The following is a 12,164-nucleotide window of genomic DNA, read 5'->3' as shown; positions in this document are numbered from 1 at the left end:
CATTCTTTGCAAATCACTTTCATTTTCTGCAATTAGTGCTGCATCATTTATTTAATGGAAATTTTGTGAATTACTTGAAATTGCTCTATAATGTCAAATTTTTTTTACAAATTAAAAAAAAAAATTAAAATATTGGTGGAAGTGCTTCTGGTTTATTTTGTATTAAATCGGCTGAGAAGTGGCAATTGAAGTTTAACATTGCAAATGCAAAGTACTGCATAGGAATTGCAGTAACCCCAGGGAACTGTACCAACTGAGTGCTACTATACTCAAGGTAGTGGAAAATGAAAAAAAAAAAAAAAAAGGGTGGTAATTGTGCATTCAGATATGAAGTTCTCTGAGCAATGCAGACAGGCTGCTAGGACAATTCATGGGATTTTGTCAATGATATACAGGAATTTTGCTAGCAGGGATAAGGAAGTGATTATCCCATTGCATGAGGCAACAGTCACATCACATATCGAGTACTGCATACAGGTTTGGAAGCCTCATTTGCAGAAGGATGTAGATCTGTTGGAACTGGTACAGAGAAGAGCAACAAGATTAGCTAGAAGAAAACAAAAGGGTGCTGTTACTAGAAAACATTGAGCATAAAGGCAAGTAAGGCTCCCAGAGCTGATGGCATAATCCTAGTAAATTTGAGGGAGGCCATGAGGGAGTGTATTGAACTTTTGGATTTGAAAAGTGCCAATGTAACACCAGCAAATAAAGACAGTTCTAAGAGTGAAGTTGGTAAATACAGGTAGTAGTAGTAGTAGTGGCATCTGATGCAAATGTATGAGCTTATGCAGCATCAGCCAAAAAAAAAATCACACCATTCCCTCCAAATGCCTGTCCAGTTCCTCCTTAAATTTATTCAACCTATCAACTTCCACAACGACAGATGGAAGTTTGTTCCAGCAATTAACCACCCGCTGGCTAAAGGCAAATTTCCGCACATTTTTTCTACATCTGTCCTTTCTTAATTTGAATTTGTGCCCCCTTTGGTTCGTAATCTGAACAAGTGGAAGGATCCCATCAGAATTCAGCATACTTAACCCATTCAAGGCCTTATACACCTCAATCAGATCACCACGCAGGTGCCTAGTCTCCAGCTGCTGCAATTTGCAGAACTTAAGTCTCTCTTGGTAAGAGGATCCCTTCATTCCCCTCACCAATCTTGTTGCCCTTCTCTGTACACACTCAAGTAAATCAACATTCTTCCTAAAATGAGGCCTCCAGACCTGTACTCAAGGCGTGGGCTGACCATTGCCTTATACAGAGGGACAATCACCTCCTTCTCCCTGCTAGCAAAATTCCTATATATCATTGACAAAACCCCATGACCTGCCCTGGCAGCCTGTCCGCATTGCCCAGAAAACTTCATATCTGACTGCACAATTACTCCCAGGTCTTTTTAATTTTCTACCACCTTAAGTGTAGTACCACACAGTTGGTACGTTTCTCTGGGGTTACTTCTACCCATATGCAGTACTTTGCATTTGTCAAGGTTAAACTTCAGTTGCCACTTTTTAGCCCATCTGCCCAAATTATCTAGATCCTGTTGCAGTAGCACACTGCTATTACTGTCATTAACAACCCTGTCAACCTTTGTATCATCTGCAAACTTCAACATTAAGCCTGATATACCTTCATCAATATCACTGATAAATATACAAAACAACAGTGGACCTAACACCGAAACCCTGTGGGACTCCACTAATAACATTAGTCCATGAAGAGCAGCACCCATTGATTACCACCCTCTGTCTTCTCCACTTAACCATCCTTTTATCCATTGTAGCAACTTACCCTTAATACCATTCTGCTCCAATTTGTACAATAGTCTTTCATGCGCAACAGTGTCAAAAGCTTTCCTGAAATCCAAATATATGATATCAAAATTATCAAAAAATTATTAATCAAAAGGTCAGTTAGTTTGACTTCAGTGGTAGGGAAAATCTTAGAGATAATGATTGAGTACAATCCTGGGACATTTGGATAGATATGGCATTATGAAGGACACATAGCATGGTTTTGTTAAGGGAAAATCATGTTTAACTAACTTAGTAAACTATTTTGACATAGTTACTCATGAGCTGGATATAGGGAACAATTTCGACATAGTTTATTTGGATTTTAGCAAGGCATTTGACTCAGTCTGTCATAAGAGGTTACTGTATATGCGGAACATGTTCGAAATACTGGAAAGAAGGGTTTTTGTTTTCGTAAAGGCGACTATGATGGTCTGAGACAGTATTTAAATTCTATACAGTGGGACCAACTGATGATGTTACCAACAGCAAACTCAAAATGGGAAGCATTCAAGGAACTAATCTTGGTGGCTACCAGGCTTTACATACCAACTAAGAAATATTGTTCAAGGTTTAGGCCTAAATGGTTGTCAGATGGACTAATGAGACATGTGGCAGAGAAGAAAAATGCATGGGATACATACAAATTAATGGGTGACATGGAAGCCTATGATAGATATAAGTTGGTCTGTAACCAAGTCACAAAGGAGATTAGGCAGGCAAAGGCAGACTACGAAAAATCCTTGGCAAAGGATGCAAAGAAAAACAGAAAGGAGTTCTTTACATACTTGAACTCGAGAAGGAAAGGGATGAATCAGATTGGTCCACTGGATATTGATGGTTCAACAGTTGAGGATCCTGCTCAGGTGGCTAACAATCTAAACGAGTATTTTGCATCTACATTCACGCATGAGGAGTTATTCAGGAAGGAGAATGATGTAGGTAAAGTAAACATTGGCAGTGAGCTGGATGATTTTGTAATAACTGAGAGGGAAGTGGAGGAGAGATTGTTGAGGATAAACATAAAAAAGGCACCTGGGGTGGATGGGATCTATCCAGTTATATTAAAGGAGGCAGCAAAGGAAGTATGCAAACCCCTAGCCATAATTATGAGAGCTTCTTTGGACTCAGGGGAGGTACCCATAGACTGGAGATGTGCAAATGTAACCCCAATTCACAAAGGAGGATCAAAGGCTGACACAAGTAATTATAGACCTGTTAGTTTAACTTCTGTTCCAGGTAAATTAATGGAGGCACTGGTTAAAGAAGCACTGCAGGATCATCTAGACAAGAATTCAGTTATAGCTCAGACGCAGCATGGTTTTGTTAAGGGCAGGTCTTGCCTGACCAATTTGATTGGATACTATGATGTAGTCACAAAAGAACTGGATGCAGGGAATAACTTTGATATTATATATTTGGATCGTAGAAAGGCTTTTGATACTGTTGCACATGGAAGACTGCTGCACAAATTGGAGCAGTGTGGCATTGAAGGCAAATTGCTGCTATGGATAAGAGGATGGTTGAGTGGCAGAAGACAGAGAGTGGTAATCAATGGACACTGCTCAACGTGGACTAATGTTATTAGTGGAGTTCCTCAAGGTTCAGTGTTGGGTCCATTGTTGTTTTCGGTGTTTATGAATGATATTGATGATGGGATATCAAGTTTAATGTCTATGTTTGCAGATGATACAAAGGTTGGCAGGGTCGTTAAGGACACTACTGACGCTATGCTGCTGCAACAGGATCTGGAAAGGTTGAACAGATGGGCTGAGAGGTGGCAAATGAAGTTTAACATTGACAAATGTAAAGTACTACATATGGGTAACAGTAACCCCAGAGCAATGTATCAAATCTGCGGTACTACACTGACAGTGGTGGAGAATGAAAAGGACCTGGGGGTAATTGTGCAGGCAGATATGAAGTTCTCTGAGCAGTGCAGACGAGCTGCAAGAGTAGCTCATGGTGTCTTGTCAATGATATACAGGAATTTTTCTAGCAGGGATAAGGAGGTGATTATTCCCTTGTATAAGGCAATGGTTAGGCCACATCTTGAGTACTGCATACAGGTCTGGAGGCCTCATTTCAAGAAGGATGTAGAGCTGCTGGAACGGGTACAGAGAAGGGCAACAAGATTAGTAAATGGAACAAAGGGTTGCTCTTACGAAGAAAGGCTTAAGTTTTGCAAATTACAGAGTCTGGAGACTAGGCACCGGCGAGGTGATCTGATAGAGGTGTATAAGGCTTTGAATGGTTTGAGCATGCTCAATGCCAATGGGATTCTTCATCTTTCTCAGAATAATCACCTCAGAGGGCATAAATTCAAATTGAGGAAGGACGGATGTCGGATAGATTTGCGGAAATTTGCCTTTGGCCAGCGGGTGGTTGGTTGGTGGAACCGACTTCCATCACTTGTTGTTGAAGTTGATAGCCTAAACAAATTTAAAGCTCAACTGGACAGGTATTTCGAACGAACGGAGGGGTGAAATGGGAGTGGTCTGTGTTTTTTTATTTTTATTTATTATTTTTTTTTGGCTGATGCTGAATAAGCTTGCTTTCTTGCATCATATGCCTCTACTAATGCTAATGCTAATGCTAAGATTCTAAGATGGGTTGTTTCGTGGTTGTAGAGCAGAAGAGGATAGTGATTAATGGTATTCTTTAGTTTGGTGTAATGTCAGGAGTGGAGTCCCCAAGGATTGGTTCGTGGATCATTTTTGCTTCTGATTTTCATAAACTACATCGACTTTGTCGAGGGTTAGCATTAGAAGAGGCATTTGATGCAAGAAAGCAAGCTTATGCAACATCAGCCAAAAAAAAAAAATAAATAAAATAAATAAAAAAAAATAACCACTTCCACTTCACCCCTCTGTTCGTTCGAAATACCTGTCTAGCTGAGCCTTAAACTTATTTAGGCTATCAACTTCCACGACAAGGGATGGAAGTCTGTTCCACCAACCAACCAACCACCCACTGGCTAAAGGCAAATTTCTGCACGTCTATCCTACATCTGGCTTTCCTCAATTTGAATTTATGCCCTCTCAGGTGATTATTCTGAGCAAGAGGGAGAATCCCATCAGCATTGATCATGCTCAAACCATTAAAGGCTTTATACACCTTTATCAGATCACCTCGCTGGTGCCTAGTCTCCAGACACTGTAATTTGCAAAACTTAAGCTCTTTCTTTGTAAGAGCACCCCTTTGTTCCATTCATTACTCTTGTTGCCCTTCTCTGTACTCGTTCCAGTAGCTCTACATCATTTCTTGAAATGAGGCCTCCAGGCCTGTATACAGTACTCTAGGTGTGGTCTGACCATTGCCTTATACAAGGGAATAATCACCTCCTTATCCCTGCTAGAAAAATTCCTATATATCATTGATAATACACCATGAGCTACTCTTGCAGTCCGTCTGCACTGCTCAGAGAACTTCATATCTGCCTGCACAACCACCCCCAGGTCCTTTTCATTCTCTACCACTGTCAGTGTAGTACCACAGAGTTGATACGTTGCTCTGGGGTTGCTGTTTCCCATATGTAGTACTTTACATTTGTCAATGTTAAATTTCATTTGCCACCTCTCAGCCCATCTGCTGAACCTTTCCAGATCCTGTTGCAGCAGCATAGTGTCAGTAGTATCCTTGACAACCCTGCCAACCTTTGTATCGTCTGCAAACTTGGACATTAAGCCCGATATACCATCATCAATATCATTTATAAATACAGAAAACAATAATGGACCCAACACTGAGCCCTGAGGGACTCCACTAATAACATCAGTCCACGATGAGCAGTGTCCATTGATTACCACTCTCTGTCTTCTCCCCCTCAACCACCCCTTTATCCATAGCAGCAATTTGCCTCCAATGCCACACTGCTCCAATTTGTGCAGCAGTCTTCCATGTGCAACAGTATCAAAAGCCTTTCTAAGATCCAAGTATATAATATCAAAGTTATTCCCTGCATCCAGTTCTTTTGTGACTGCATCATAGTATCCAATCAAATTGGTCAGGCAAGACTTCCCCTTAACAAAACCATGCTGTGTCCGAGCTATAACTGAAGTCTTGTCTAAATGATCCTGCAGTGCTTCTTTAATCAGTGCCTCCATTAATTTTCCGGGAACAGAAGTTAAACTCACAGGTCTATAATTACTTGTGTCAGCTTTTGATCCTCCTTTGTGAATTGGGGTCACATTTGTACATCTCCAGTCCATGGGTACCTCCCCTGAGTCCAAGGAAGCTCTAATAATTATGGCTAAGGGTTTGCTTACTTCCTGTGCTGCCTCCTTTAATATAACTGGATAGATCCCATCCACCCCAGGTGCCTTTCTTGTGTTTATCTTCAACAATTTCTCCTCCACTTTACTCTCAGTTATTACAAGATTCTCTAGCTTACTGCCAGAGTTGAATACGCCTGTGGCATTCTCCTCACTGAATAACTCCTCATGTGTGAATGTCGATGCAAAATATTGATTTAGTTTGTTAGCTACCTGAGCAGGATCATCAACAGTTGACCCATCGATATCAAGTGGACCAATCTGATTAATTTCCTTCCTTCTAGAGTTTACATAAGTAAAGAACTCTTTGCTGTTTTTCTTTGCATCCCTTGCCAAAGATATCTCGTAATCTGCCTTCGCCTGCCTAACCCCCTTTGTAACTTCGTTACAGATCAACTTGTATCTATCATAGGCTTCTGTGTCATGTGTTAATTTGTATGTATCCCATGCATTTTCTTCTCTGCCATATGTCTCATTAGTTCATCTGACATCCATTTAGGCCTGACATCCATCAAGTCCTCTATCTATTTAGGATAGAGGACTTGATGTCAATTTGCAGATGATGTAAAGATTGGTAGCATCGTTAATGATCAGTGCCAAGGAGCACTCCTTCAAAATGACTTAAACAGACTTCAGAAATAGTCAGAAAAGTGGCAGCTATGTTTTAATGCAGGAAAATGCATGGTCTTATACTTGGCAAATAGTAACCAAAAAATAAATTATACACTTGGTGGAGCTGAATTAAAAACAGTAGAAGAAGAAAGGGATCTGGGAGTTACTATATGGGCAGATATGAAGTTTTCTAAGCAGTGTAAACAAGTAGTCAGGAAAACTCATGTCTTATTGATGATTTTTTGAAGAGATATGGAGGTCATGGTTGGAGGACACTATATAAGGCAATTGCAAGACCACATTTGAAATGTTGTGTTCAAGTATGGAGACTTCATCTGAAAAAAGACATTGAGCTTCTTGAAAGGGTCCAAAGATGGGAAACTTGCATGGTGAGATCGGCAAATGGGCAATTGTGGGGGAAAAGCCTCTGAATATGGGGGCACAGAGCTTGGCAACAGAGCACCTCAGAGGCGACCTGATTGAAGTTTAAAAGACTTTGAGAGTGGTTAGTAAAATGAAAGAAAGTGGAATTTTCACTATTATAGACAATTGCAGAACACAGGTGCATAAAATCAACTTACAAGCTAAGTGGTTTAGACTAGATTGTAGGAAGTTTTCTTTTAACCATGAGTCTTTGATTGCCTGAATAAGTTGCCTTTGTAGGTACTTGTATTTGACAGTTTGAATAAATTCAAAGGTCAGCTGGATACTTACCTGTGTGAGGAGGGAATTTATATTTTCTTATCTACTTTTTTGACCAAAGCCTTTGGCTTCCTTGCACTATATGGCAAACACTATTATTATAAAGGCTTCAGTTCTGCAAATTGTAGCATCTGGAGGATGGCACCTGTGAGGAGATCTGGTTGAGGTGTTTAGGTTTTGAATGGATTGAGTAAGCTCTGTGCTGATGGAATCCTTTCTTTTGCTCTGACTATACACAAGGAGGGAGACATAAATTCAAATTGAGGAAGGATGGTTTGCAGGATAGCCATGTTGCAGAAATTTACTTGCAGCCAGCAGGTAGTTTACTGTTGGTACAAACTTCCATCCAGTGTTGTACAAGTGGGTATTTTGAATAAATTCAAGGGAGAACTAGACAAACTGTTAAAGGCAATTGACTGGTGATATGGGAACTGGTGAATTTTTTTTTTTTTTTTTTGGCTTAAGTTGTATAAGCTTGCTTTCTTGTATCGCTTGCCATTATTAATACCAATATGTTTTTAAAATAATTTATCAATTTAAATGAATATATGTTTATTATTTTAACATATTCATTTAATTCTTTTCTTTGATTCCATATTATTTCGACTTTTTTCTTTGTACTCTGTAAAAAGCATGTTTGATTTCTTTTGAAAAGTGTCTCTGTACTGTTGTTTTATTTTTATTATCTCTGCATTGATTCTGTTATGAACATCTTTATAATTGTGGTATGTCTGTGTGTGTAAATATATATATATATATATATTTTTTTTTTTATACATGTTTCTGAAATGCTTTTACTTTGATGTTAGCCAAGTTTATTTCTTACTATAGTGTCTTTTTTTATTATTTTTTATGTTCTATTCTCATGTTTTATAATGCTGCTTTATTTATACATATTTTAAGATTTCACATTTTTCATATTCCCTTTCTTTTAATTCTAAATAATCTCTTAATCTATTTGTGTATAGATTTCTAATACTCTGATCTTTTAATAATTTAGTTTGGAATGTTGTTCCTTTATTTGTTTTATTTATTTTGGTATTTTTCGAATGTTTACATTACTAATATATGATTGCTTACATTATCTACCAAATGGTATTGCTTTTACATCCTTTATATTTTTCAGTTTTTTATTTCTGTTATGATTATATAATTGATTGCTGATGTACTGTCTCCCTTATTTGTCCATGTTATTTTGTGTTGTTTATGTTCAAAAAAAAGTATTGTTAATTCCATATTCACCATCTGTACAAAATTGTAATAATTTATTTACATTTTGTACTTTAAACTCTTGTCAAATTCCTGATATTACTTTTATTTCCTCTTTGAGTATTTAAATATTCTGCTATTCTTATTGTCTGTCTTATTAGTTAAATCTAATTGATTATAGAATTTATTGATTTATCTTTAGGTTCCCCCCCCCCAGACCATATATGCTTAATATTCTTTCCGATTCTAGATTATATTGTTCTGTGTTTTGTTTCAGTGGTTTATGTATCCAAATCTTTATATCTCTTTACCACCTCTCTCAATTTCCTGCGTTTATTATACCTTTTTTTTCCCAGTTTCTGTGTAAAAATCTTAATTTTTTTTTTCTATTTTCTGATTCTGTTATTTCTTCTTTTTTTTTCATTAATATGTTCCCTGTTATTACTCTTTCTTATAGAATTTCCCTAATCCATTCCTAGTCAGTTCCCTGTTGTCAGTCTGGTTTCTGGCTAATTTTCTTGGAGCATTTTAATTTTACATCCAAAGGGTGGTTTGCTAGTCTGTCTCTTCGCATCAGTTCTTTGACCTTTTTGGCTAGAATAGTCCCACCAGGAGCTTAAGCTTTTGAGATCATTGGGGTACTTAAACCTCTTCACCACAATATGGTGGTAGTCCATGAGGAGGGTATAACTTTTTTGTATAACTTTCCAGCTCTATATATTTATTGCAATAAATACTGAAGACTAAAAAAGTTTATAAACTGTCAGAAAGATGGTAGTAAATATACTAATGCTTTGTGTAATATAACATTTCATTCAGAAAATACTGATTTAGTTATTTTGTTTTTTGCAGATGAGAGCCCAGACTATTGTTTTGAAGAAAGCTGTTGCTGAGGAACAAGCAAAAACCAATGAATTAAAGGTAACTATGCAGGATTTTAGATTATTATTAAAGGAAAGGAAAGTCAAGTAGTATGCAGATCAGATCCATCTAACAAAAGAGATCTTTATTGGCCTGCTAGAATTTTTGAGGAAATGAAAATAAACAGAAATATAATAAAATTAGTGAATTATATATGTAGTAATTCTTTAGTACATTGGGGTTTTAACATAGTTTTACAAATACCTTGTTGTACCTCTATAACTACAGGACTTGGCTACCAACTGCACAAAATGAATATTACTAATTAATGTTTTTAAATACAATGTTGAATCTGTTTGGTGTGACTTAAACACTGAAAAAGGGAAAATGAAAGTAGGAGTGTGTTATAGGTCTAATGATAGTGAGAAATAATGGGCCAGTAAATCAGAATGTCTTGTAATGGGAGATTTGAACTTTCCAGATATTGATTGGAACTTGTGGTTTGGTCACTCGCATGCTAGCAAGGCTTTTTTGGATTTATTGGAGGATTGTTTCTACAACAACATGTTCGAGGGGCAAACAGAGGGAGTAATACTCTTGATCTGATTATCAGCAGTGATTATTCATGCATTATGAATTTGCAGATAAAGGAACCACTAGATGAAAGCGATCACGGTGTACTGATGTGGGATTTACTTAAAGATGTAACTACCATCAAGGGTAAAGGGAAGGGTTTTTATTTTCATAAAGGTGACTGCAGTGGTCTCAGACAGTTTTTAAATTCTATACAGTGGGATCAACTGATGATGTTACCAGCGGTGAATTATAAATGGGAAGCCTTCAGGGACTTAATCTTGGAAGCTACTAGACTTTCATGCCAACTAAAAAATATTGTTCCGGGTTCAGGCCTAAATGGATGTCAGATGAATTAATAAGGCTCGTGGCAGAGTAGAAAAATGCATGGGATGCATATAAATTATCAGGCGACATAGAAGCCTAAGGCAGATATAAGCTATTCTGTAATCAAGTCACAAAGGAGGTTAGGCAGATTACGAGAAATCGTTGGCAAAGGATGCAAAGAGTTCTTTACTTATCTAAACTCTAGAAGCAAGGGGATGAATCAGATTGGCCCACTTAACATAGATGGTTCGACTATTGATGATCCTGCTCAAGTAGCTGATAAACTGAATGAGTATTTTGCATCTACATTAACACATCAGAAATTATTTAAGGAGGGGAATGCCAGAAGTTCATCAAACTCTAAAAGGGAGCTAATTTGTAATAACTGAGAGCAAAGTGGAGGAGAAATTGTTGAAGTTCAACATAAAAAAGGCACCTGGGGCAGTTGGAATCTATCCAGTTATATTGAAGCATGCAGCAAGGGAAGTAAAAAAACTGTTAGCCAAAATTATTTTTATTTTTTTAATGTTAACCCAAAACACGAGAGGTATTAGAACCTATAGTACTTAGTACCATGCTTGTGGAGGTTGAGAAGACGAAAGAAGATATTTGTTGACATTGGACTTGAACTTCTGTAGACTGTAATTTTCAGGAAATACATATGAAAGAAGGTTGTTCCAGAAAACGGCAGTTGAATGAATAAACGAGGAAGATGAAAAGTTGGATCTGTAAGTTTGAAGGCGGACAGTAAATGGATGTTGGCTGGTGGTGGCACATGTTTGGACTGTTTTGAAAGAGAGAGTGGGAATTATAGAAACAAATTCAGAAGAACAGTGCCCATGGAAGTATCTGTAGAAGAGGCATGCAGCAGAAATAGTACGTCTATGAGACAGCGAGTGGAGAGACTCTGTTAGAGATGAATCATTAATTAACCTAACTACCCTCTTCTGAATGGAATCACGTGGGCACCTGTACGTGGTGAGGTGACCTCCCAGTGATGCTGCTGGTTTTCCAGATTAGCATCACTGGGATCCAGCGCCCATACCTTGGTTCCAAGGTTACACCATTGGAATCCGGCGTGTGCAGCCGTGCGCCACGACCCGTGGAAGCGGAAAGGGGGATCCTGGTGGTTGAGGGGCCCAGCCTTAATACACCACTTTGGCCCCTGCTTCGACAAGACGGGTGGTCCCGGACCGGCTCGACTGGGATCAATCGCCTGGTGGTTTTATACTGCTAGGGTCAACTGCGTTCCAATAAGTCTCCCTCCCTTTGGTCCTGGGATAAAGACTTATTGGTAACATGGGTATGGTGTTCTAAGCGAACTTGGCGTCCCATTCGTGTACGCAGTACCTGCTAGTTCACGAGTGGGCGCCCCCTCGTAGGGCTCCGTGGTGGGTGAGGTACTTAGGCATCAGACACTTTTTCTTTACTCTCATGAGTAATTTAATCCAATTTCTTCTGGGGCCCCAACAAGGACCCTACCTAACCGATCAGATGAGAATGACACCAATTCTGCCAAAAGAGCCAGAACTGAGGATAAACCACCATCTATTACACCGCTTTTCCTCATACTCCATTCTACCGGAGAGCAGTCAATTGGGAAGATGTCACCCTTCTTCATCCAGAAAGGATTAGAAGGGTTGGCAGGATCACCAAAATCAGTAAAACGGCTGCGTTCTGGCGATCTTTTACTCGAAGCTTTAAATACAAAGCAAGCAGAAAGAATATTAAACGCGACATCCATAGGGGGAATACCAATCAATGTAACACCCCACAAAACTTTGAACTCTTCACGCGGTGTCATTTCAGAGTG

The 12,164-nt window shown here is 38.6% G+C and overlaps 1 protein-coding gene across 2 annotated transcripts in view; it reads left to right on the top strand.

Moving 5' to 3' along the window:
• The window catches only part of LOC150076877 (protein phosphatase 1 regulatory subunit 21), a 371,714-nt gene that overhangs the window by 31,635 nt on the left and 327,915 nt on the right, over positions 1-12,164 (top strand). For both annotated transcript variants that reach the window (XM_090386067.1, XM_090386066.1), the window contains one exon: positions 9,443-9,511. In XM_090386067.1, coding sequence (XP_090242193.1) covers positions 9,443-9,511 — 69 coding nt within the window. The remainder of the gene's footprint in view (positions 1-9,442; positions 9,512-12,164) is intronic.

Source organism: Mastigoproctus giganteus, chromosome 12, assembly GCF_048544385.1.
Source record: "Mastigoproctus giganteus isolate SK-2022 chromosome 12, ASM4854438v1, whole genome shotgun sequence".
NCBI classification, from domain to species: domain Eukaryota; kingdom Metazoa; phylum Arthropoda; class Arachnida; order Uropygi; family Thelyphonidae; genus Mastigoproctus; species Mastigoproctus giganteus.
The sequence above is the reverse complement of the archived record's forward strand: the minus strand, read 5'-3'. Positions and strand labels throughout refer to the sequence as shown.